This window comes from Nasonia vitripennis, chromosome 5 (genome assembly GCF_009193385.2).
Source record: "Nasonia vitripennis strain AsymCx chromosome 5, Nvit_psr_1.1, whole genome shotgun sequence".
Classification (NCBI taxonomy): Eukaryota; Metazoa; Arthropoda; class Insecta; order Hymenoptera; family Pteromalidae; genus Nasonia; species Nasonia vitripennis.
The window spans coordinates 10,063,031-10,089,301 of record NC_045761.1 but is presented as its reverse complement, the minus strand read 5'-3'; the positions used below and the strand labels follow the sequence as shown (position 1 = coordinate 10,089,301).

The following is a 26,271-nucleotide window of genomic DNA, read 5'->3' as shown; positions in this document are numbered from 1 at the left end:
GAACCTCAGATTTTTTCAATTTACAATCTTTTCATAAATTATCCCCAAGATTGGTTTCAACGATGTTGATACATAACTTTTAACTAGTAACAATGCTCGAGCATACAAAGGGTAAATTGTAACAGCGACGTTCAAATTTTTTTCTTACATATTTATAGAACTTTTGGGCAAATTAGCAAAGACGCACAGACGCGTGATGTAAGAGGGAGCAGTTTTCAGATATTCATAATTAAGTCTTCCGACAAAACGCTTGTTTTCCGCAGCGCGTAATATTACACAGTATAGAGATAGAGCTACGCTTATTAATTATTGTTCTGAGATAAACGACTAAAGTACTCATTTCAAATATTAATATTTCAAAAGTCGCATAACGGCGCGATAAAACATATATTATTATTTCGATCAAAAATTCAACAATGAACAAAGCTTAAAAATAAATCTTAAACGCGTTAAGCATATGAGGAAAAATACATTTGCGCGCATAACAAATCCACGCGACAACGTGTACGTACGACAAAAATGACTCCTTGTCCGCTTTGAATTCGTCTTCAATCATCAACAATAACGAACGGAAAAAAAAATAAGGCGTGTAACGAAAGAATATAAACAACACAGTCCGGTCGGTACAACGTTATATTACCTCTCGCCGCGATAAACTTCCCTCCAATCGAAAAAAAGAAAGCCCCAACGTCGTTTCATTCTCTATACGACCGTCAATTCTTTCCGCTTCACTCAGCTCTCGTTATCCCTTTTGCAACACTCGTCTTTCTCCTCGTAGTAGCAGCAGCAGCAGCGCACCATAACATTTGCATACTGCAGGATAAAAACGTCGCTTGACTGCGCGCTATCGATTCGTTAACGATTATCCAGCCTGGCGCACATCCAAATATTCCATATTATAGTGTTGCATATATCATTGTTCTCCGCGGCTGAAAACGTTCTCAGCGGCCGATTATCGTCGGCTCGTCGGCCATGGCGAGCTCGTCGTTGGGTGCCCTGTCGCGTTTGCGCTTCCTTGAGAAAATCATGAAGGCGCAGCCGGACATCAAGTTGCAGAGGAAAACGAACCAGGCGAGGAACAGGGAGTAGCCGTAGCGAAGCTCCGAGTGACGAGGGAAGATCCAGTTGTCGCGTTTGCTGCCGTAGTCCCGCGAGGACAGCAGCACCTGGATCACCACCATCGTGCACGCGCCTGAAACAGGTTTGTTCATTATGTTTTGGTAAAACTTGGAACAACTTTTTTTTCCAACTCTTTGAACGCTTGAAAGTTTTTTGTGGACACGGGCCCGCCTGGCCAATGCCCGGCGTATCTACTTGCGGTATTTTTAAGACTGCCGGTATTTCGATTCGATATTTCTCGCGGAATTTGCTTAGCAATAAAGTAAATGATGAAGAATTCAGTTCATATTTATTTTTCGATTTTTCGCGTCTCTGTACAAAAACGGAATTCTCGAACTAATTTTAAACTCCGGGATGGCGCAGCTTCTCGTATATAAATTGATTTCATCGCTGATGTAGTAAATTGACGTTACCAGCTTGCGTGATCTATATAATTTTAATGGGAATATCTTTCGTGGAGCGTTATTAATACACCATGTGCTCATCAGCCAATCTAAAATCGTTAATCTTTTCGATTCCGCTAATTATTATCAGCGTCGCGACAGCGGCGGCCTAGATACGCGCGTGTGCGTGTATGTAAGCTCCCGAATTGATAACTCACAGGTAATGAAGTGGATGCCTCCGGCTAATCTCTTGAACATGTATCGGGGATTTCGAAATGTGTAAATCGAGAATCCAAAGCCCATTATCATAACGAACATACTGATAATGGCGAACGAAACGTCGGTCCTCGAGTAGTCTGCAAATAGATAAATAAATTATTGTAAGTTATATATTTGTTGATTTTTTCTTCATTTTCATTAGCGTGTACCTCGCGTTTATGGTTACATCACAAATAGTATATACGAGCGGGTCGTTAAACCGGGTGTCCCTTCATCAAAAAGAATATAGCCTCTCAGGACACTCTTCCAATACCGTCGAGTTATATGTCATACTTTTACGGACCATAACGCGAAACTTCCTAATAATCAAGAGCCGCCTTTTTACTGCTACTGCCTTTTCCTAATCAATTTTCCCTCTATAATTGTATATCGCATCCCATATAATGTAACGGGATGGAGATAAACAGAATTCGCAAAGAGTAGCGCACTCGAAGCAATCGCCCGGCAAATTAGCTCCGAAGTGTATAAGAGTATGAAGAAAAACAAGGAGACTCTCGTTCCTCTCAAAAAGCCATAAAGAGCCTTTTCTTTTAACGACCTTTACGTCACTCGGAAATGAAGTAAGAGTGTCGGGCTACCGCAAGCTCTGTCCTTTCTCTTCAGCTCCCTTAAGACACTATACAATACGAGAGCTTTTATACAAACGCGTTCGTCGCTTGAGCGCTTAATGGGGTGAAAATAGAACAGACGCAGAGTCGCGTGAGATGTGTATACTTTGGCAGAAAGTCGCGCTTCGAATTTTTACGAAAGAGAGAGAAAGATCGCGACGGATAGTGATTCATGTCAATGTCGAGCTTTCAAAGCTCGCGCAAGACGACAGTATACCGAGGCGCGCGACGGAGGAGGCCGAGAGAGCTTGTCGCGAAAATATGTAGCACCCGCCCGGAGAGGTATTATACGAGTTTGTTGTTGTTGTTCGCGGTCGAGAACGAGGCTCGCACAGGCTGCAGGAGAAAATAAAAAAGTTGGAGAACGTTTTTACGACTGCGCCGCGTTGTGGTCAAGGTAATTGCGGATGTTTATGAAAACAACGGGGAAGTTTGTTAGCGCCCGCGACGCGTCGGCGGGAAGTTCGAGGGAAAAATTAACGAAGCCGCTTGTGTGCGGTCGCGCAGTGCGCGTGTAAATTCCAAAAATTGCGCCGTTAATGAAACGTATTTCAAGATTAGGAAAAAATTCAGTTGGCTAAGTACTCATATTCAAGGCGCGCACGGACTTGTAAGGCTGGCTCTGCATATCCTTCGTGCTCTGCAAAACTAATTGAGGACGAAGGAGAAGCTGGCTAATTAAAAAGCCTATGGATCTTATCTAATTAGATAGGCGAGAAAAAAGCGGCGATCCACCTGCGCATAACACCTTTGTATAACATACCCCAAGATGAATATAAGGACGATACTCACTGATAAGCGTGCTGTCGGCGTCCGGTCGTCGTTCCCTCTTTGGCTTCATTTCATTCGGAAACATTTCGTTCTGGGTGCACTCGTCTGAAAGAGAGAAAAGAAGTCGAGGCGACGACGCGCGATGATAAAATCGCTTAGTTTCTTATTACACAACATGGATTATCGAGCTCCGAAACTTTGTGGAAAATAAATAATGGAATTCATTCCCGCCGAGCTGAGAAAGTTATCACGAAATTCCATTACAATCCGGAGCGTTCGCGTCGTGTCCGGAATTCGTATTTTCTTTTTTCTTATAATTATTGGATCAGAAAATTCTATTTACCGAGAGAGGCCCGCACGTATATATACAGGTATAGGCGAAGATTATTTTTAGAAGCTTAAGCGAGGGGGTGTATCGGAGACTTTCCAGTCGAAGAGTTTTACTTCGCTCGCGCGAGCTTTGGTTCATCTCGCCGAGTATTACATTATACCCGGATAATTATAACGCGCTATCTACACCCCCGATCTGAAGCCCATCAAAATACAAACAACTTTCAAACTCGTTATAATCATGCGGCCGGCGATTTAATAGCGAAAACCGAGAGACCCGAATCCTCGCGCATAATACGAAAATCCATGCGAATTCCCAGTATTAATCGCCCGCTCGCAAGCCTCTAACAGTTTGCGCTACAGATTCCCGTCTCTCTGCCACAAATAGCTACAACACACACAAGCCTCTCGACCATAATACGCGGCTGTATAAGCCCCGGCAATAATAGGACGAGACCTTCCCATCGCTCAAACCTCCGTCGGTCGTCATATCATTCATAGCTGGCCGTCGCTCCCACGTGGAAGAAAAAATACACATCTCGCGCTTGTCATTCTCATGCCTGACGATATAATGCGCTGATGCAGCGCGTTGCGTATACGTAGTCGAGAAGGGGCCGACTGTATATGTATACCGAATGCAGCGAGGCGCGTTATTGCGCGGACGCTTCGCGAGGTTTATAAAGCCGCGAGCGTAAATTTTCATCGACGCCCGGCGCGAATTTACGGCCTCATCAATGTATCATTACGTCGTCGCGAGGGGGCGGAAATCGAATAGCCCTTTCAAGCTCGACGTTATTTATAAGCTTTCGAAGCGCGTTGTTATACGGCATGAATTTGATCGTCGCGTGAATTTTGATTTATAGCGTGATTGAAGTGTCTTTCATTTTGTTCTCTCTCGAGTCATCGCTGGGGCGAGTTATTGAAAGGGGTGGAAAAAACGTAGTCTCTCGAATTTTATCCTCCAACACGTCTGGGCGATATAAAGCTCACGGCGAACACGTTGATCCTTATCCGCGTCGCCGATGATTTCTCGGGTGGAGACGTGCCAGGAATATAACGCGAGAGTCATTCGATTCTCCCTGCTATGTCTCGTGGCTGATTTTCGCTACGGAAAAGTCCCTCTTTTTTTGTACCGTCGCGCTGGGAAAAAAAGAGACGTGTATCGTATCGACGACGTATATATATTTGTCTTCCTTTTGTGCGCTTGTCAGCTGACGCGTGGAATAGAGATGGTATGATTATTGCTTTTTCCCTTTTCTCGCGACGACGTAGTATAGGGTTCGGCCTGACGTTTGCATTAATACGTGCTTGCTTTCTTTCGCGCCACTGACAGATAGATAAATAGTGCTGGGCTATTGTGCGCGTTCGAACGAACATACATACTTAGTTGTTATTTTATTAGATTAAAAAGCGATCTGTATACATACTATAAGGCATCTTCTCGGAGACGTTGAGGAGGTCCTGCACGTAGCCGTAGGTGCAGCACCTGAACAGTCCGACGTGTCCTCCGAGGAATATCTTGGTGCCGTTGTGCATGCCGACCTCGCCTATGACGATTTGTCGGTCGACCGGTGTCCGAGCCGTCAGCCAGTAGTCCGTACCGATAGACACGGCCCAGACACATATCGACAGGCCCACTAGGATCGTGCAGGCCAGCAGTGTCCTGCGCTCGAACACTACCTACGGGTCGATTACAAATCGGTTCATCAGCTTCTGCGTTTCGCGGAATAACAGAGTTTGTCAAAAATACCCCCGAGCTGTTTCCGGGAAAAAAAAACATGCTATCGAAAATTCTAGAGCCGGGGAAAAAGTAAAAATCGCGCGCGAGAGCCAGCGGCGGCACTAAAACGGTGCCGTACGAATTGCGAGTCATCCCGGGCTACACTCGCACAAATGACTCAGCCTTTATCTCTCGCAACGTCGACCCTCGTAAAAGCGCCCCGATGAAAAGGAGGGAGAAAAACTTCCGCTCGCTGTGTCCCTTCGTGGAAAAAAGAAGAGAACGCGAACAAGGAGAGTATAAGGCTCGTACTTGGGTATAGAGACTCTTCATTCGCTTCGGCATAGCTGCTCCAGGGGGGGGGGGAGACAGATGCTATGGGTGAGCTTTTTATCCGGAGACTTAGAGAAGCGCAGCTAGCGCCATTCGCGTGGCCGGTGTGTCGTTTCCCTGGCCCGTCTCGATGAAGCCCAGTCCCATTTGCGGAATCTCTTTCTCATCGGGATGGTCGCAGTCGTTCGGAGGATGACGTCCGCGTATACTCTTGGTCTGTCACGTGATTGGCTGCTTGCTGCCGCTGATGTCCAACCCGGGGATTATTATCATGACTCGAGTGGCCTCTGCGTCTGCGAACTGAGGAGCAGAGTTGGAAAAAGTTAGCTCGATGCGTAGTATATTTTTAAGTGGAGTCTTGAGTGGAAAGTTGATTTATGGCTTTTCCGCATTCCAGCAAAGCTTGTCGCTCATTTCTCTCTTTTAAAGAAAGTCCGCGCGCGCTAATTGTTGCTATTTCGGCTGCTTTTGTGTCGAGTGATTGAACTTTCACGCGAAAATAAGCGAGGAGCGAAAAGAGAAGTTTTTCATCGTCCATTAAAAATAGCCGACCGGTCTGACAGGCCAACTTTGAATTACGCGCTTCTTTATGATGTTTGTTTCTTTATCACCTAGTCGCCTCAGAAAGCTCCGCTTCCACGAGTAAAAGCTGCATCGTCGCGTCTGTCCCGTTTTCTCGATCGTCGCACACACGGAGTTTATAAATAGTCGAAAATTCTCACCAACCATTCACGCGAAATCACCGCTGCTTTACAAATACAGAGAAGAGAGCCCGCATAGCGAGCGAATCTCTCAACGAATAAGCCAGAGCAGCAAATCCTCGACTAGCGCGTAAAAGTCACGGCCAGTCGTCACAAATCGCTAAAGCTATGCAGCCGCGGCATATACGTGTCCAAACGCTACACGAGAAAATAGCTCAGCCAAAGCGTGCGTGAGTATATACATAGGCGTACACGCCCACCAGTTATTCAATGGCATTTTAAATTAGAAGTCGACGGCGGGAAAGTAGGTACGCGCGCCCCGAGATGATCGGTAATATTCGCGAGGAAATCGGATACGCACCTCTAGGTATTATTGGGAGCCTATAACAAAACGACTGGCCTACTATATTCGTTCCACGCCGGTGTATTGAAATATTTATAGTGGCGCGGGACGCGCGGAGCAGCGAATGAGGCAAGCGAAGAGTGACCAGAGTTTTGCTCAAAGCTCGGCAAAGAATGATGCATCTGTGTCGGCCGCGAGCGCCCGTGCGATTAGGAATCGGTCCAATATTCTCCACGCACACCTCCGATCCCTTTAGGTATACAAAAGCTCGAATTCTCTCACTGGCAGTAGAAAATCTCGACTCTTCATCTCAGCTGGCAACGATTAATGCATCGTTCCGCGCGACGCGCGCATAATACGAGAGCTTTTCTTTCGTCGATTCAAGAAACGACCTCCACACATTGGCAGGCTTTGTTGCAACTCTTGGATTTCTTTTCGTTTATTTGCGGCGAGATCATGAGCTTTTCTCGGAAAATCACTAGGCCGACAAGGTGAGTTATTGCGCGAGTGTTTGAAAATACGCCGCGAAGAGCTTTCGATGGCGCGATTACGCGCGCTGCTTTAAAGGAGGCTTTTTCGCAGGGGTCGAGATATAGAAGCAAAGCGCCCGTGAAATCGACTTCCCTCCGAAGAAACCACGAGGCTTTTAGTCAAATTCACTGACGGCTTGCTGTTAAGGCTGACTGGCGTGGCAGGTTGTACTTTTTGAGGAAAGCCGTGAGCTTTTCCTTTTTTTCCGCGTCGGCAGTAGGCTGCTGCGGGATTGAAGGGGCTTAAAAATTAACGAAGGCTTGATTCGAGCTCTGAATTTTTAACGAAGCTTCTGGATAAATGTGTAGTCGACCATTTTCTTGTGATTTATTTATTTACGGAATAAGCCTGTACTTTTATTTAAAACGAGAGAGAGAAAATATTCGTTAGCATGCGACTTTGTCAATATTGCTGCGGCGCAGGCCGGTGCAGCGAAAAAACGAAAATTAAACGCGCCGAATAAGCAGCCGCAACGCCGCGAATTTAAAGCGAGTCGCCGCGTATGTGGCACTAAAGAGAATTTAAAACTCCTGGTAACGGATCCTCTACACTGAAAAAAAACTCAGCCATTTTAACTGAAATCGCACCAGTAATCCGTCATTGTACGAAGACTCGCCAAAATTACCGTAGAGTTCAGTAGTTTTAAAGAATCAGTTCGGTCGTTTTTGCTTGTGTCCCTCGTAAGCGACCAATTTTACGAGTCGCGACTCGCCAAAACTACCAGTGGCGTACCGTTGTTCTTACTGAACAGTCGTTACGGTGGCAGAACGGTTAAAACTACCGGACTTTACAGCAGAAATGACTGTGTTTTTTTTCAGTGTAGTATAATTCCTGAAAACGATGATAAAACTTTGATCAAACGCTGTAGTAGTAGTCCAACCATGTCCATTTCGCCGGGGAAACATAGAGCTACTGAAAGTCAAAAGCGAATAATCGAACGCCAATAAAAATTTGAAATTCCAACGCCCCGCATAGCACAAGCCAAACTTTTTCACCGTCAGCCCGTAGCAACCTTTGCATTTTTCTCCCGCTTCAAACATGCACCGCTCGTCTCTTCCAAACGACCCGGATGGCGTGGAAAAATTCAAGGGCGCCTGAAAATTTCAAGCGCCGTGTGTACTTTATAGCCAGGCGATGTATCCCCGTCGAGCGGAATACGTGTACCTGACCATCTGTTTCCCCGCTTGTTCGGAACTTCCGATAGACACACGGAATACTAAGAGTTTTTCCGAAGAAGCCGGCGAGGAACGGAAAGTCGATAAAAGCTTATCGGTAAATTCGTTTCAGTTGTTTTTCTCGCTACGTCGATGATTTATTTACTTAATAAACCCTCGGTGATTTTGGGAAAACCTAAATTTTTGACACATGAAAAGCTCGTAAATCCGAGGAAAATTTACGTAACGCGCGCGATATTAACGGCGTGGATTAAAGCCGGCGCGGCGGTCGTAATAATCGCAAGGGAGAATAAAAAAACTGATGAAGTGTCCGAGTGTTCCCAGCTGAAATTTACGATTCGACGCGTCGATAAACGAGGCCGTACACAGGCGAGAACATGTGCTCGTGTCGGGTATTAAGAAAATCAATCTTGCGGCTGACGCGCGCGCGCACTGCATTTCTCGGTGAGATGTGGACTTTGATTTTCCCCGCGGAATCAATGCGGCGACGAAAGGAAGCATTGTACTGTCAAGTTACAGAGAGGATTATTTATCTCTCGAGATTTGCAGCCGCTGCAAGCTTTACAACTCGAGCGATGACGAAGCCCGTCAGGCGGAAAGCGAAAAGTGCGCCAATGCGACAGGGGTAAAATTAGCCGCGATTGGCAGAGAGAGAGAGAGAGAGAGAGAGAGAGAGAGAGAGAGAGAGAGAGAGAGAGAGAGAGAGAGAGAGCAGCAGTTCTTGAATCTCATTGTTCAGAAGGCGCACACTTACAGACGCAAGAATTCTTCTGTACCACGACTCGGAATACTTCAGGCGTGACAAGTAAATTGTCTCTCGAAAAACGCGTGCCAAAATTGCGGATGGACGATCGCTTCATGGAAAGCTCGTATCTCGACGCAAGCATCTGGCCAATCGATTATCGCGTGCCGAAAATCCAACTGAATCACCTCCCGCACTTCCCTACAATTTCGAAATCCGGTTAATCCCGAGAGTTCGTCAAACAAGAGCCCGCATTCATTTCCCACTCGGCGCGGCTCTAATTTCCCAGCGTAAACACGTCGCGCAGACACCCCTCTCTCTCGTTGATGTACACACGTATACATTATACATACGACGCTGTACTCCCCCGGTTCGTGCAGAAGCCTGTTATTACGAGCCTCCCTGGCGAATTTTAATTTAATCAACTCCCCCAAACAATAGGCAGAGGTATAGCAAAAAAGGAGCTGCGTAAACAGCAATTGAAGAATTTACATTTTTCAGCCGGTCGACGCCGTGTGTATACGAGTCTCGAGGGAAGCAATAAAGATAAGTGCACCGCGAGGCGAGGCGAAAAAGCAGACGAGAACGGCAAAGAAACGAATTAAGCGCCGGGTAGACACGGGCTCAAATACCCGCCGGTGTCCGGAGAGACGTGGCCACAAAATTTGAAATTTTAATGCGCTACCAGGGAAAAAGAGAGAAAGAGAGGGGAAAAGACAATGTCGCGCGATTAAGCAGGATAAAACCACGGAATTAGCGTTCTCTCTGCCAGAATTCGCTCTCCACCTCGTTCGCTCAAGCCCAAGGCCGCCGCGTGTCAGTAGCTAACTACTCTTCCACGGAGTACCTTTCTCTCTCTCTCTCTCTTTCTCTCTCTCTCTCTCTCTCTCTCTCTCTCTCTCTCTCTCTCTCTCTCTGGGCTAAGGCAAATCGGGCTACTGGCCAATTAGATGCTACACAGCGCCACGGCTTTTTTCTCGCGTCCGGGCTAGCGCTCGTCCGCGCGCTTGGGATAATTAGGCATTCCCGGGATTTTTTGGCTTGATTAAATTTCGAATCGGGCAGCAGAATTCGAGCGGGCTTGAATTGAATTTATATGCGCGCGAGCTTTTGTTCTATTTTATTGTTGCGATACGTGGCGCAGATGTTTATACTCGGCCGGCCTGGCTAATTATTTTTAAAACTGGGCCAGGGGTTAATCGGACGTTGAAAATTAATGCTCGTGGCGTTGCTAGAGCTGCAGCGTGTATGTGTGTATCTCGTTTTACCGGTGAATATGTAGCTGAAAGCTGAAGTGATGGTTGTTGAAGGATTTCTGGAGGGGTGGAAATTTCGAGCTTTTTTTCTCGAGAGTCTCGACGGTATCCGAGGATTTACGGTGCTGTAGGCGAGGATCGCGTAATATTAATTTAATGCAGAATTTTTTTAAAACAAAAGATTTTTTACTTATAATAATGTACGTCAGATATACTTAAAAAATATAACACTGTGAAAATCATACAGCATGTTTGCGTGCGTCAATCGATATTTCTTAAGTATTAATATTTTCTACTCATATCGGACACTTTCGAATCTTTAATCTCCTATAAAAGCTCAATTTCCCTGGGAATTTATCGAAGATTTACATCGTTTAATTAAAATAAAAAGTTTTCACGATCACCATTTCAGACAGGATAAAATATAGTATAAAAATCAATTTCAACTTTTGTAAAAGCTGCCTTTGTCTTCTCGTACAATGATACTCGACGTGAATTTTTTCGATCCTCTCTGCCGCCCTCCACTCGACGAGCTTTCGCGAAAATTTTACAACGCACTTCAATCGCATTAATACAGCCACTCGCGCGTTGCTTACACTTTAAAAACGTTCCCCTCGAAAAGTCATCATCGATCACGTGCCCGCGTTACAGCTTTCATTAATCAGCTGCGAGCTTTTTTGACGCGCGCGAAACCAGCCATCGCACGCAATATCTCGAAAACGCTTCAAAAGCCTTTTTCACACGATACCCGCATTACGGCCCGTCGACACCTGATTCGATCAAATGGCGTATCAATTACTCGAGACCCATTACAGGAGCCTCGGTTCGCTGCGAATTCCAGCCTCACGCACGCAAGCGTATTGCAAAGTTCAAACGTTGCCTGCAAAGTCGCTTCGCGTTGTCTAGTCAAGGATTAAGCCTGTCAGTTGCGGAGCATTATGACGTTAACTCGTGTGTATCGTTGCGTTCGTGATATACGTAGGCTTTAAAGCGCTTTCGGCGATGTAAACAGCCTGAAAATAATGTATATGCATTCAATGTGAATACAGACACACACACACACACACTACGAGCCGCAAGGGCTCGAGTCAACCTGTGAATCGATTTCAGCGGAACCGCTTCGAGGCTCAGCCAGAATTGGCAATCTGGCTATTGTTACACCCCTCGCCTATATATGTATGTGTATATATATATATATATATATATATATATATATACTCCCGTATTGAATTCTATGCAATTCAATGTAGCCTCGAAATGAAAAGAAATCGAGGGAGAGAGAGCTACACACACACACACACACACACACACACACACATATATATAAGCGCATTAGGAAGTAATCTCTCGTCTAGAATATGGCGTAATTTTCTCCGACGTGTCGGTAATTGAATCTCGTAAATTAATGCGAATTCAGCAGCTTCGCGCGCAGCTGAGATCACGTTGCGCGCAGTCCTCGCGAGTGCTAATATTTGCTGGTATGGAAGTGTAATGCCGAGTGGTGGCATATATTTGCATGTGACTATAAGACGCTCTCGATCGATAGTACCGATTGCTCGGGACTATTCCGAAAACTATGCGTGGGATGCTAATTTTCGCGGTGCGACATTCAGTGCAGCTCGTATACGGCTTAAGCCAATTGTCGGAAACGAGCTCTCGACGACGCGCTGATACATTGAACTCCCAAATGGGTGTCAGTCCGCCTATAGTATTATGGCTGTGTGTATAGGTATACGCGCTGGTAATTCCTTCCCGAGAGATTTCGATACTCGACGATTATATGCACCGAAATCTTCTCGAGGGGATTCGTTTATTCAAACAAACTTCGCTCTCTGTCTCTCTCGAGTGTTTATTTGAACGACGCTCTCGTGACTTTCGTTCTTTTTACGCGATTATGCAAATCACGCCGAGCGTCGTCAAGGGAGATTCGAGTTCCCAGCCCAGTGTTGTAAAGAGATATTCGCGTAAACAAGAAGAAGGAAATCATGAAAGGGCAAGTCTTGATAAGCTTCGGCCATATTTCTGCTCACTGTGTGTTCGTCCCTAAAGAAAAGGAGAAAGTTCGTTTCGCGGTAATTAAAACTTTGGTGGATTCGTTTCTCGAGAAAGTCCGCAAGTTTTTCCATTATCTTAGCTGTGCTCACTTTTGAGGACGGGGAGAGTCATTGTCACACGGTATTATTGCGCCAATGATGATACCGTACTTTGTCAAATTTGGAAAGGCCTGATTTGTATAATACGGTATAGTTGGTATACGTAACTTTCTGCGAACCAATTTATAAAAATTACAATAAGATAGTCAGTTCACTTATGTTGTGAAAGGAAAAAGTCAATTATGGTGATTTGTATATAGACAGTTTAATATAAAGTATCATTTAAATTAAATTAAAAATTTTCACTATGATGTCAAAGCTTAGGAGAAGCCTTATACCTACAATATTCACGATATTTATTTTTTACCTATTTACTATAAAGTGAGTTGCTTAAGGTGTATATTCATTAACAATAAACCTCGTATGAAAACTTCCAATGAATAAATGCAAATTTCACGACCCAACCGCCCTAAAATCCTAGTCCTCGCCTCTCCAATTTTCCACGCCCAGAAAGGCGCAAGCACTCGAACCTCCTCCCAATTTTCGCTATACCCTTGGACATATTCCATCCTCTCTTTTTATCCCGATTCGCGCACGGCCAAACAACCTAGTCCCTGGAGGACCCTTTCGTCCGAGCTTTAATAGCTCCTCGAATTGCATATTTACAAAGTCCTGAACTAATTTCGCTCATCTCTCATATGCATACATGATAATTACGCCGAGGCTCGGTGTACGTATTCTCGTATACGGCTGTTAATACCCGGTCATCGTTTATAATGTGATACACGACGAGCCGACTTTTTTACGCTCGACTCGCGAGCTTTAAATATAAACTCGCGGAGACCGTCCGAGCGAGAGCTTTTTAGTACCGAAGAAAAATAAGGGGAGGGAGAGAGAGTGTTCTAACGAGATGTTATTTAAATGCGCCGAGCTTTTTAAGCTCGCTCGACAAATGTTTTGATTCTAATACGATGCTCGCGAGATTTTTTCGTGGCTTTTACGGAGGAATGCATTGAAACGATTGTGAATAATGTTCGAATATACTTGGGCGAGCTTTATTTTGGATTTGTATATGAATAAATCAGTACAGGTGCAAGCGCGCTTTGAAATTCAACGCAGCTTGCGTGCGTTATTTGAAAAGTTTGTTGATAAAATAGCCGCAGTTATACGAAACTAAATATTGCAGTCGTACAGCGTGCTAAACATATTAAAGTTTTTACCCTCAGCGTTAAGCATTCTATGTATAACAAACCGCACACGAAAGTTAAAATTCGCTTTAAAGCCTATACACATTATATAGAAACGCAACCGAAGGCGGTGTTTGAAAAACTAGTGTGTTAGTAATAGTTCCGTGAGGGAAAAATACTCGATTTCGTTCAACGAAAGTCGGTCGACGGGTCCAGGGTATAACTCGCACGTTAATTACGCTAACAATCTCGGAGCTTTTCGCGAACGAGCTGTTTCAAATATATATATATAAATATATATATATATATATATATTTATATATATATATATACACGTGCGCACGCGAGTCGATCGGAGAATTTTGAAAAAGCTTCTTTATTTAGATTTTACTCGTCTAAACAGAGATTAGTTGGCGCGCGGAGCTTATATACTGGCGGTCCACGGCGAGCTTTGTTGTGGCAGCTTATAAGCAAGAGGTGGAAACTTAACGCGACAGCGCACGCTGCGATAAATTTCACGCGTGAAAAACGCTGGATTGATAGGTCGAGCTTGCGTGATTCTAGATTGGTCGTGTCGTGCAGCTTTTATTGCCGTCGTATTGTGCAGCTATAATTCTGCGAAGTTGAAGGTATCAAAAGCTCGGTTTTATGGGGATATCAATCATGCTTTATTTTCGAACGTCGATTTTTTTGCTAATCGAATTTCTATAAAACGAAAATTCTCATCCCAAATCCTCTCAAGGAAATAAGCAGCTTATACACAGCCATTCAGAAATATAGTCATCAGCGTCGACAAGAGTCAATCCGCGAGCAACAAGTAGCATGCCCGCAGTGCCTCGCGAACGTTCTCTCTTTCGGCGGCAGCTCTTTTTCTCCCGTCCGACTGTGCCCGGCCGCCTCTCGATTGGCTGGTATAAATACAATGTTCGAAAGACTTCGCGAGCGGCTGCAAAGAAGTATAGCGTAGACACGAGACATTATACCCGCAGCGCATAAACGTTCGGCGACTGAATTTTTCCGTACGACTCTTGCCTTGCTTTCTTTAGACACAAACGTAAGCTCTGTATACCTATATATAATGCGCAGCTTGCGGTGCTATAGTCGCGTCTAATTTCGGTGCACTGTTGCGCCGTTGTTCCGAGCTGATACGCGCTTGGAACAGTTTACCTGCTTCTGATTGACGGGAGAGCTTATAGTCGAGAGAAAAAATCGCCGCTCGCACTCGATGTTTGTTTTGACGCTTGTTCCGAGATGCGCGCGTATTCGTTTTGCGGTTGAAAACGGATGGGATTTAAAATATTTACGTGTATACCGGCGTATGTTATACAATTCTCTCGAATACACTATTTTTCTCTTTCACGATACGCCCGGCATGCCCTCGAAAAGTAAACTAAAACCGAGTTATACTGTCTCGATATTATTCATGCGGCATCCCGCATACATCGAACCCGCACGTCTGGCCGCACTCGTCCATTTCCACTGCAAGCTTACGGCCATATACATAGATATATACGAAGAAATATGCAGCCGCGGGTAAAAACTTTATACCTCACCGCGAGGACTTATATTTCCGAATTCAATCCTATTATACCCGTCTTCGAGAATATTTCATAACCCTCTCGAAGCTTGCAAACATCTTGGGCTGAGTATAGCCCGATTGTTCGCCGTACTCTCGTATACAGCCCGGAGTTTAATCTGTTTAGCCCTTTGGCCAACTCGACCACACTTCGATGTAACTCGAGTATGAGCGAATATAGTGTGAGAGAAAAAAAAAGCGAAGCGGATACCTGCGGTGGCGTGTACTCCCAATGGTGTGATGGGAACGGAAAGCTCGAGGGAGTTATTGCTCGATTGCGAGGAATGATTCTTTCGCTGGATTTCGGTGCTCTACATCTACGTAGACTGTAGAGGTGAGTAATTTGTAGTTTGAGCGACAGTGATTTTGCTAAACACATTTTCGAGCAGACGTCTCTGCAGAGTTAAAGTCAGTTTTGCAGAACAAGAGATATGTAATATCGTGAACTTAATTACAACCCAGCCGCGGTTGATGCTGCGATTCAATGTTAATGCTATGCACACAGCCGAGCGAGTGTTGCGCTAATTAAAACTCGATGTTTCTCGTCGTGACGTATAAAGCTGTATTCTGGAAAAGCGTAATTCATCGCTATTATATGCAGTTAATTAATGGACAAAGCTGATATAGCGTCGTGAGTTGTATAAAACAAAAATTCTCAAAAATTCGTATTCCCGCGCTCGACGACCCAAATACTCGGGATTCTTATGAGCGTGTCATGGCAAAAGCACTTTCGCCGCGTCCGATAAAACGGATCTCGCGAGGCAAGAATTTCTTTAATAAATTACTAGAACGTCTCGAAAACATCGCTAAGCGAGCCGCACAAAGACGCGCCAAGCTCATACGCCGCTCCTTCGCCAGCAGATATTTCACTTAGATGCCGAGTATATATATATACCTACACAAAGAATAAACGTCTCGAAGTGGAATGCCACTCTTCTCACTCTCGAGAGGAAGTTTTCAAGTTCACTTATAATAGAACGAAAGTTATATATCTGCGCGCGGGTTGTCATGCACGCGGCTTTACGACAGTCGTTGTCCTTATTATCGTCTGCGCCCTGAAATTACATCGTCGGGAGGGTTATTGCAAAATACCTACGATTATTAATACACGATCTTATTGATTGTTGCTCTCGTTTCTATTGCGCTGTTTTACATCTGACACGAACACTCCACGAGGCTCGATTTCTAAACACGACGACGCTCTCACGGCTAAACAATAATACATACCTGCGGCTCTCGAAATTTTGCTTCAAAATAAACACGCGCTCGATGCCATTATAAACAACATTTTTGCAACGTGTTCCACAACCTCGAGGATCGCGTTTCGACTTTTATCTTATTTTTCGACGCGGAGCTTTAAGCTTCGGTGTATAGAGGTTATGGTTGTGCGCCGAAACTTTATGAGTACACAGGATCCTCCCCAGGCGGATGATAAAAAAAGTCATTTATAGCACAGTGTGGCTAAAATCCGCTGTTAAATCACGCCTATCTGTGACTAAAGTAGTCCTTTTTTGCACCGTGTTTATCACACTCGCTACGCTCGTGCGCTAACCTCACGGTGCAAATAAGGACTACTTTAGTCACGAATAGGCGAGACTTGCGGATTTTAGCAGTCTGTGCTATAAAATTTTATACGATACTCTTGACTTAAATGGTTCAGTTTTACACGGCGCAGTTAGCACCCGAGCGTAGCGAGTCACACGTATCGTAATGTACTATATTCCCGCCACGCTCCACCGGCGGCGAATCGAGTTGATTAAAGCAGCCCTTTCCCATCATACACAGCCCCCCAAAAAAGAAAGCGCGGAGAATATAAACATATATAACCTACATACATACATCAGCGCACCTATTACAGACTCGCCATCAGCAGCTGTAGCGGCAGCGACGGCATCATCATCGTGGAACTAATTATCGCGGTGTAACCGCCAAAGCGTCGCGATTAACGAGCAATTTACCTCGAGAGCCGGGTCGACCTTTCCTTCCGTCCTCTCTCTCTCTCTCTCTCTCTCTCTCTCTCTCTCTCTCTCTCTCTCTCTCTCTCTCTCTCTCTCTCTCTCTCTCTCTCTCACTCTCTTGCTATACGTATATATATATGCTCCTGCACACTTTCTCGAGCAGCCGAACTCTCGAACGCGCGGCTCACTGAACAATCGCGAGCACCAGCTTCGCTGCGGCAACGACGCGCGAAAAGCTCCTCCTTATCCGTGTGTCATACGTATACATACACACACACACACAGAGACGACGTATAATACAGGCGCGCACGAGGTACGAAGAGGAAAAGCGAGAGAATGAGCTTAAACGCGCGAACGAAATCGCTCGGGCCACACCAGAGGCACGACTAAGTTGTGGCGCGTACTAGCGCCGCGCGGCGTGCTCCGCTTGCTATATCCCTCTCTTTCTCTCGGCGCGCACGCCGCGCTGCTCCCTCCTGCCTGTCCCTCTATACCTATATATACGCGCAGCTGTGTGTGAGTGTGTACAAGCGCGAGCTTCGTGTGGGTGGCCACTGTGCGCGCTCAACTCTCGCGTGTTGTACGGACGCGGAAAAAAATATCGCGCGCGTTTATGCTGCCGGGGATCCGGGGTGTACTGTTGTTGTGTATTATGATTTTTCTCATATGGGGTGAGTTGAATATTGCGCTGACGGAGAAGAAGCTTGCGATGAGCATGCGATGCAGGGTGAGGAGAATATCGATAGACCTGATCTACAGAAGTTTTGTCGAGGAGCCCGTTATGCCAGAGCACTTATACACTCCGGAACTTACATGTTTCCTGCAAACCGTATTGGCCTCTCAATCGTCAAAGCTAGAGCTGCAGCTGACGAGCTTCCGTGCAATTTCAGTTTTCGAGAGCTTGCAATCTGGCAAAGCTTTTACTCTCGAATGACACGATCACCTTTTGTACACGGATTGCACAACGAAATGCCGGAGTTTACAACCAGCGTTAGTTAACTCGTTAAAGGAATCGAGTGGATTTACGACAAAAATTTAGTAAGGCTCTCACGGAAGTCATTAAGAAAAATTGCCAAACAAAGCTCTCGACTCTCAGCAAACACTTCGTGAGACTGATCACAATCAAGGAATTTAGCCTGATTGAAGTATTTGTTTAGCCCCATGTAAAATAAGCAGCTCTATTTTCTACTCGATCACGGCTAAAAAGAGCCCGAAATACGCGGCTGATGCTTCAGTCTGGATAAAAGAGTAAATAATTATACGGGGAAAAAGATTCTCTCTTTATTCCTACAGCTTTCAGCGAACGATGTTTCTGTATGGGATACAACGTGCCAAGTGTTTATACATTCACACGCATACCTTCAGCTCTATTTGCTATCGATTCATCGATGCTTCACGGAACGACGTCCCCGGAAGAAGGAAATACGACGGCTGCGGCGGGTCGAAGGTCTTCCTTTGAATAATATAGAATTCTACTCTATACAAACGATACTCTCCTTTATCAAACTATGGGAAAAATACGAGGTCGTAAAAAAGTTCATGACAAGTAACGAGGGTAACGCGAAACGACTCTGTATACAGTATCCCCGTTATCTCATCGAAGCTTTTCTTCTTCTTTCTTACATAATCTCGTGCACGGGCTCGATAACGAACGCAGCCGCTCGATCGAATGGTTGTCCATATCACTTATTTATTCCGTAAATATTTTCCCAGCGTAATCGGTACATTGCATCACACAAAAGCTCACATCAGCCACACGGCTCATGCAAACGAGCTTTTTCCAGCGAAATGCAAGCAGCCCACTTTTTATACGCTCGAATTGCGTAGGAGTTTTAATGAAAAAAGTCTCCGCCCGACGTGTATTTCGAATATAAAGTAAATCCGCGGGAGAGCTTTTTTTTCTCTCGATTTTATCGCGGGGAACGCGAGTTTCGCTTTATCGGTTTGCAAGCTCTAAAATCTGAAACTTGCGCGCGAGACGGACGGAGAAATTGAGGGGGACAAAAGCAATACGAGTACAGCGGAGAGCAATGAAAATAAAGAAATAAACCGACAGCCGCCGCGTTATACTCACCTTCGGCGCACGAGAGAACGAACCTGTTAGGGGACTAAGAGCAAACAGCGTAAGGGGAGCAATTTATTTACTAATTACGCGCAAACGTACACACCAAGATTCAAAGGAGAGTTGCGAGTAAATATGGAAGCGAAAAAAATACGTAACTCACACACTCCAGCTCCAGGCAAAAATGAAACGATACCTATATATACCGCAAGTCGTCGGAGCCATAGCCGGAAATAATCTAATAAACTCCGAAGGGTCGCGCGCGCAGACGAGGCAATATAAGCGATCGAACGGCTGACGGATCAATTAAGCATATAAGAGAGCCTCGTCGCAATAAGGAGCGAGAGAGAGAGAGAGAGAGAGAGAGAGAGAGAGAGAGAGAAAAGAAAGGGGACGAACGATTTCACAAAGAGACAAATAGAAGTCAAGGAGTGCGATAGAGAAAAAAGGGGTTTGTGTAGCGGCGAAGAAAAGGCAAACAAGAGTAGTATCAGCCGAAAGAGAGAAAAAAACTGCGCGCAGGAAAAGAAGAGATTTACGGCGGAAGGAAAAAAAAGCGACAGAGAGGGAAATGCACGCGCCGGGACACAGCGTGTAACGAGTCGAGCGCGAGCCGATAGATTGCACCGCGATAGAGAAAAATAGCGCAGCGGAGAGAAGAAAAGCTCGATGTATATACTGAGACTGCGGAGAAAACCGAGGGGGAGCTGACGATGCTGCGTAGTATGTGTGTGTGTGTGTGTGTGCGAGAGCGACTGTTGACTCGGTCAACTGTGCTTGAAGGAGTACACTGCCGTGTAATGCTCAGTTGGAATTCCATTTCTTTCATATAACGCGCGGTATAGTTACACAGTTAGTTCAAAAGCTCCGTGTACGAGTCCTCGCGGTTGGCTTAGCTACACTACTACGCCACGAGTGCAGCGCATTATCTTGGAAATTATGATACACTTTCAGCCCCGAGAATACGATCTCGTATAACTTACACCAACGCTGTACCTTATCTCGGTTATAATAAGTTGGACGATTAGTTGCAACCTCGAATGTATACGACTCCATTGTCTCGAATAATCTTCTTCTTTTTTTCTTATTCGATCAGCTTTCTTATTTATAGCCTCGAGCGTAGAGTCTCTCTCTTTCGACGCTTTGATCTTCGATGAAGTTTTTTGACCTACGCGACGCGCCAAAGTGTGAACGCGTAAATCAGAATACCGGGGAAGTTTATTCCCATCTATTTATACAGGCCGGGATTTGAGAAAGGTGCAATTTTATATTGGATTATTTATTAGCCCGGTATAAATAAAAAAGAAATGTGCGCGTGTGAGTGTGTCCCAAGAGCCGGGTATTCTGAGTGTCTTCTCTTTATTACTTTTTTCGAACAGATGGAGGTATGAGACTGGCCGCTTCGAAGAAAAAAAAATTCAGAAGTAGCCAGTCTTTCTCTCCGATAAATCCGTGCACACGAGCTTTTCTTACGAGCCGAGTGTATACGTCATTATTACCACGTATACGAAGCTCTGAGGAAAAAATGGTATATTTATCGAGCCATCCATTCTCCGGAAGCATCGTCCGTTCAGTCAACACGCGTAAACATTAAACACCGAAAGAATTTCCCCCCTCCTTAATCCCCCAATAAAGTACGCGTTCCGTAAACACTCCTCCGCCATTTATCTCTCTCGCGTTGTCTACTCCTTAAGAGGCAAACAACATTTTTCAACGATTCTATTATACATTAACAACAACAAAAAAAATCACCCTCAGTCTTGATACTTTAAAACCAAATCCGAGCCCGAATAAACAAGCCAACTAAAGTCCCATTCTCGCGCTTGGCAACTAATACACGTCCCTTTCGCAGAGAATCCAATTACCCTGGGGGGAAGTCAGAGGTGACGCACGCGGTCGAGCTAATGCATCCGTCAAAAGAAAAGTTTTACAATTCAACTCTCGGCCGGCGTGAAAACAATTACCCTGGCTGAGAGCTTGCTCTCTCTCGACGGAATTATTGAAGCGTCGAGCTTTTCCTTCCCAATCTCGTTTGGCGCACACTGGATTAAAGCAGTGGTATTCGAGAAAGCTCGGAATGATTAATGAAGAAGCTGCCGAGCAATCGATACGTGTGCGCGCAAGCATATCCGCCTCGAATTTTGTGTGAGACTGGACTGCTATATAGATATACTCCTCCGCAGAGCGTCTTCTCTCTCTCTCTTTCTCTCTCTCTCTCTCGCTCTCTCTCTCTCTCTCTCTCTTTCTCTCTCTCTCGCTCTTGTGTACAACGAGAGAGAAGAAAAGTTTCCCTCCCGACGCGATCCCTAGTTTATAAATGGGGTGAAAAGAGCTTGTGGGGCTCGAGGAAGTCACTCTCGCTCTCGGCGCCGCTGTGTGTTTTCGTCGCTCGTCGCCTCCTCTTCCTCGGGGAAAACTTATGCGTCGTAGTGCTGTATGGGTATTTTTTAAGGGAGGGGATGTGTTTAATTCGGAAAAATGCCTTCCCAAGAAAATTGGAAAAGTTGAGGGGGTCTATCAAAGCTCCCTGCGGGTTAGGGGGTTAATACGCGGAAAGAAGAGACAACGACTTCCCGATGTGCGTTTGTCCTGCTGCTGTGGGAATAAAAGAGTTGACGCCGACGTCGTCCGGGATATTATCGAGCATTTGACCGCGGGGTTTTTTTCGCTTTGCTGCGAGGGGATGTGTATAAATAGATTTCGGACCCTACTCCCCTACTCTCTTGAGAGGATCTCGTGCGGGAAAAAATCCATACGAGATTTGCATGATCACTCGGACTTGAGGGGGGATTGGGTTTTCTCGAAATGGATTGTCGATGTGCTTTATTGGATGTTTCTCTTGCTTTAGGGGATGATGGATCTTGGAAAGCGTTTCGCTTTTTGTCTTGAAATGAGTCATACCTATGAAAAACGCCACAAACCTATATACTCATCCAACGGGCCATGATATGTTACTACTGACACATATATTCTTAACATTGTGTATAGGTATAAGCACAGCTGTAGGGTATAAAAAACGCACCTTCTACTCTACTGCACCAACTCATACATTATGAAAGCTGGTGTAAAGTAGGCGCAATCGTTACCCTGGAATCATTTACGCTTCCACGTATACGCTTCTATAACCTGAAAACACATGCGAACAAATAAAACGCGTCCCTCGTCTAATCGATATACGATGTGTATTATGTTGCATGTGAAAAAAACACGTGAATCACATTTTTAACAAGAACAAATTTACTGCATTATACTAATCGATTTTTCGCCACACAGTCCAATGGAAAACCAGCTCGTTTGTTTATCCCAAGGATCTACAATAGCCACTTACGTTGAACAAACATCGGAGAGATATACACGGTTCTATACGATATAGCAGATCGAGGGCTTCGAAAGCCATTAGTAACCAAATGAAACTTTAACTCTGTCCCAGCAGCAATAACAGTTCAAGAGTAGAGCAAAAAGTGCAAATAAAGTGTATGCGCGAGAGTGTGTCACTATACGGACCCTCATGTTTTTCCAAGACACGACGATATTGGCACTTCAAAGCTTACGTCTCTAGCGTAGCTCGTTAAATAAATACATTTAATACGGATCCCCTAGCTTCCAATTCATACAAGATTATACGAAAAATAAAACAGAAATGAAACAAAATGAAATGCGCAGTGTAGAGAGAGTCTCATATCCCCAAGTAGAAAATACGCGGGTATGGTCAGCCGCTTACGATGTAAATTCGCCGACGATATTATAGCCGCAAGCTCGCAGTTATCGTCACCCTTATGTAAATACCTTTGGGGCAAGCCAAAGAGAGAGAGAGAGAGAGAGAGAGAGAGAGAGAGAGAGAGAGAGAGAGAGACAGTGCCATTTTACGGCCGGCAGTTCTCTAATCGTATCAGGGGCCAGGAAAATACCGTGTGTGTACCGTATATAGTATACACCTATGCAACAAAAATCTCGAAATTCGATCTTTTTCTCTCGCGCTGATGGGCGTTCAATGAAAAGCATTTACAGGGATGGGAGAGAGGAAGATTGCGTTTGCGTGTAGAATGACTGCGAACGAAAGTTTGTTTGTACTCCTTTGTGCGGTAGGGGCTTGCCTTTGGCTTTTGACGTTTTTGCATTGCTTCGTCGAACACAATACTGGACAAAGTTTAATAGCTCTCGCGGGAAAGCTCTGTCGGTTTTCTTTTAGCGACTTTGAACAATCTTTTTAGAAATAGAAAATTTCCAGCTCATTTTTAGCCATTAATGGGAGAGAGAGAGAAAAGCTTACTCGCAAAGAGCGTCGGAGGCTCTTTATAGGAAAACAACGAGCCAGATACGCTCGACCGCTTGCGCAAAGAGAATTAGCCCCCCGGCGACTTTGTCGCCAAGAAATTGCCGAAAGGGTAGAGCGACCAATTATCTATGGATACACACGTATTCAAACAGGAACGAGTTTGTGTGTGGCTTTTCGCACGCCCTGCTAATGACTCGCTCGCAGCTGAAAAGGGCTATATATATAGGTGTGTTGGTTATCCTGTCGTGTCGCGTTCGGGATGTATATAAGCGGATTGCGCTGCTGCGGGGTTGAAATTTCGCCTGTGTATACCTAAATAGGTATGATATATTTATACATCAATTACAAACGAACGATTGATTTCTCGAGCGATGGGATTATATCGGGAAAAGTTTCAGAGCAAGTCGAGGGATTTGGGATTAAATTTTCTATTGTTATACATAGCTGCAGAGAATTCGTATAAGCCGATGAGTTTGTGCAAGGATTGCATGGATTTCGCGAGTTTGAATTATTCCTACGTGAGAAGCCGTCGAGGTTCGCATCATTATTCGCGAACACGTATTAATTAATAAGGTTGTCATTATACGAGAAACTGTGGTGCATGAGTTTGGTAAGTTCATTTATTGGAAATTCAAATATGTTACGGCAAGGAAATCAAAATTTCAACCTATATACTGTATGCCATTAAAAATGTATTCCGAGATCTGTCATCGCATTAAACGCGTCTGCTAAATATTCGAAAGCCTGGAGCGCAGCTCTTGTAACGAAATTTCCTGATTAAATTAAACCCAATCATATGATTAGCCTCGTCCGCGCGCGCACGAATAGCGTGAGGGCCGTATCAAATGAAATTGAAAATAAAGCACCGCGCGCGGCGGCGCACGATTTAATAAAAAAGCAACGGTCATCTCTGTAATTAATGCGTCGCGCCTGTACACCCGCGGGGCAATATTTTAATTTGCCGAGCAATTAGTGCCGCTGATGTGTTTGTTATTGTTATAATATGAGTGGTAAGTGTGGCTACAGGGGATACAGAAAAGCTTTATGTGTGGGTGCGGCATCGCCGCACGAATGTCATGTGTTTTCACGCGAAGGGTTGAACGGCCTGAGAAAGATTTTTGTTGACAGACTCGTTAGGGAAAAATGCTTATACTCGAGGGGTTACTTCGACGAGTCAGCTGTTATATACCTTCACATACAGGTATATAAAGCAGCAGTTGTGTTTTGTTAGCGCTAATCTTTTATTTGGTCGCATATGGACGTAGACAGTGTGATAATCAGGCTTGCGTATGAAGTTTTTGGAAAAAGTCAAAAACAAACGGAATCTTTCTTGGTACCCCTACTATGCACTTCGTGCAATATAAAGTATTCCGGGCATTTCATTAAACAAAGCGCGATTAAAAATTCTTCGGAAACGACGCAAAATCAATTCTTCTTCCCTCCCTTCTCAGAACCACGTAAAACGCGCGAAACTCTCAGAAAAATTTCATAACGGAAGTATAAAAGCCGTAGCCATAATAAAATGGCTCGCGCAATATCAGCGTCTGCAGTCCTTTAGCGAATAATTGCGTACATCAACCGCAGCCACGCATGGCAAAATCAATTTCGCGCTTGTGCATATACCTATGTACATACAGGGCGAGAATGCCAGGGCTGAGCTGCACACTTTCGTTTCATTGATTTTTCATTCGCGTCTGTATGGATGAATTTAGATTTGATGAATCGGTATATTGCAACGGGGCAAAACTGCGCTGAACTACGATTTTTTATGCGTGTCTCTCTAATTCGATTAAATGTTTTAAACTATACGCAGAGATAAGAATGAAAATGTTGTTCTTTGTGTAATGTAAGTATAATATTAATTTGTAATTTTTCGAAGCCTATACGTAAAATCAAAGTATATGTAATATTTAATTAATTTACTATGTACGACAATGTAGGGGACTAAATATAATTATTGGATTAATCGTATATAGGTGACTTTAGAGCAACTAAAATTTCTGCCACCTGCATAACAAGCTAACAAATATTTTTCGCATAATTTACAACGCTTTCATTAAAAGAGACTCAAAGCGTGCAGTTTTTTCCCCTGAGCAATTATGTCCCAGCGCAGTCTTCTCACCTATAGTACGTATGAGTAATCGTGTACGCAATAAAAACGAAGACGTTGGGCTAGAATAAGAATTCCCCGGCGGAGGCTATTAAAGCACGCGCGGCTATTCTTAGCCGATCGACAATAGCTTAACTCGCTCGCGCGAGGCTTCCCACGAATGCCCAGAACAGAATACTTAAGTCGAGAAGAGAGAACCGAGAAGCCTCGAGAGTCTCTGGGGTAGCGAATCTGCAGTGTGTGGACGTCAGCTGTTTTTTAGGGTAAAAAAGTATGACGGTTGAACGAAAAGCTGGTTCTTCGTATCGAACAATATAATTCATAGAAAACCAGACGTTAGCTTGGCGGTCGTTCAAACTCGAAGGTGTATTGAATTTCAGGTGCCGACGTTGATTGAATATGCTACGACGCCCGGGAAAGTTTCGTCCAAATCACGTTACAGAAAATCAAGAAACAGTATACCCTATAACCTTATAATGCGCTCTTTTCCCATAATTATTGTAATAATTAATTCCAACAACTCACCGACCACCTTCCTCCATCGTTTCAAAGCTTCACAATCTCCCGATCGCTCCGATCTCCGTATCAATCAGTCACACACTCGCGCACATACTCCGTAACGCACACTTCAACAAAGTCTGCGCGAAAAGACACGCGCGCGCGCGCGCGCGCTCGTTACTCGCCAAAAATTTCAAAACGTCAAATCCAACTGTTGCGC

At 44.7% G+C, this 26,271-nt stretch overlaps 1 protein-coding gene across 8 annotated transcripts; it reads right to left on the bottom strand.

Moving 5' to 3' along the window:
* Nucleotides 1–229: 229 nt before the first annotated feature.
* Nucleotides 230–26,232, bottom strand: LOC100124120. 8 transcript variants are annotated; one of them, XM_008217556.4, is made up of 6 exons: nucleotides 26,079–26,232; nucleotides 5,523–5,843; nucleotides 4,918–5,170; nucleotides 3,182–3,265; nucleotides 1,721–1,858; nucleotides 230–1,192 (listed from the first exon to the last, which is right to left on the bottom strand). In XM_008217556.4, the coding sequence occupies exons 2-6, from the start codon at nucleotides 5,553–5,555 to the stop codon at nucleotides 942–944; spliced, it is 759 nt and encodes a 252-aa protein (XP_008215778.1). In that variant the 5' UTR covers nucleotides 5,556–5,843; nucleotides 26,079–26,232; the 3' UTR covers nucleotides 230–941. The 8 variants fall into 8 exon arrangements, with proteins under 8 accessions (XP_008215778.1, XP_031788180.1, XP_031788177.1 ...); XM_031932320.2 differs by lacking the exon at nucleotides 26,079–26,232 and adding an exon at nucleotides 16,987–17,524; XM_031932317.2 differs by lacking the exon at nucleotides 26,079–26,232 and adding an exon at nucleotides 16,997–17,524.
* Between the last annotated feature and the right edge of the window lie 39 nt (nucleotides 26,233–26,271).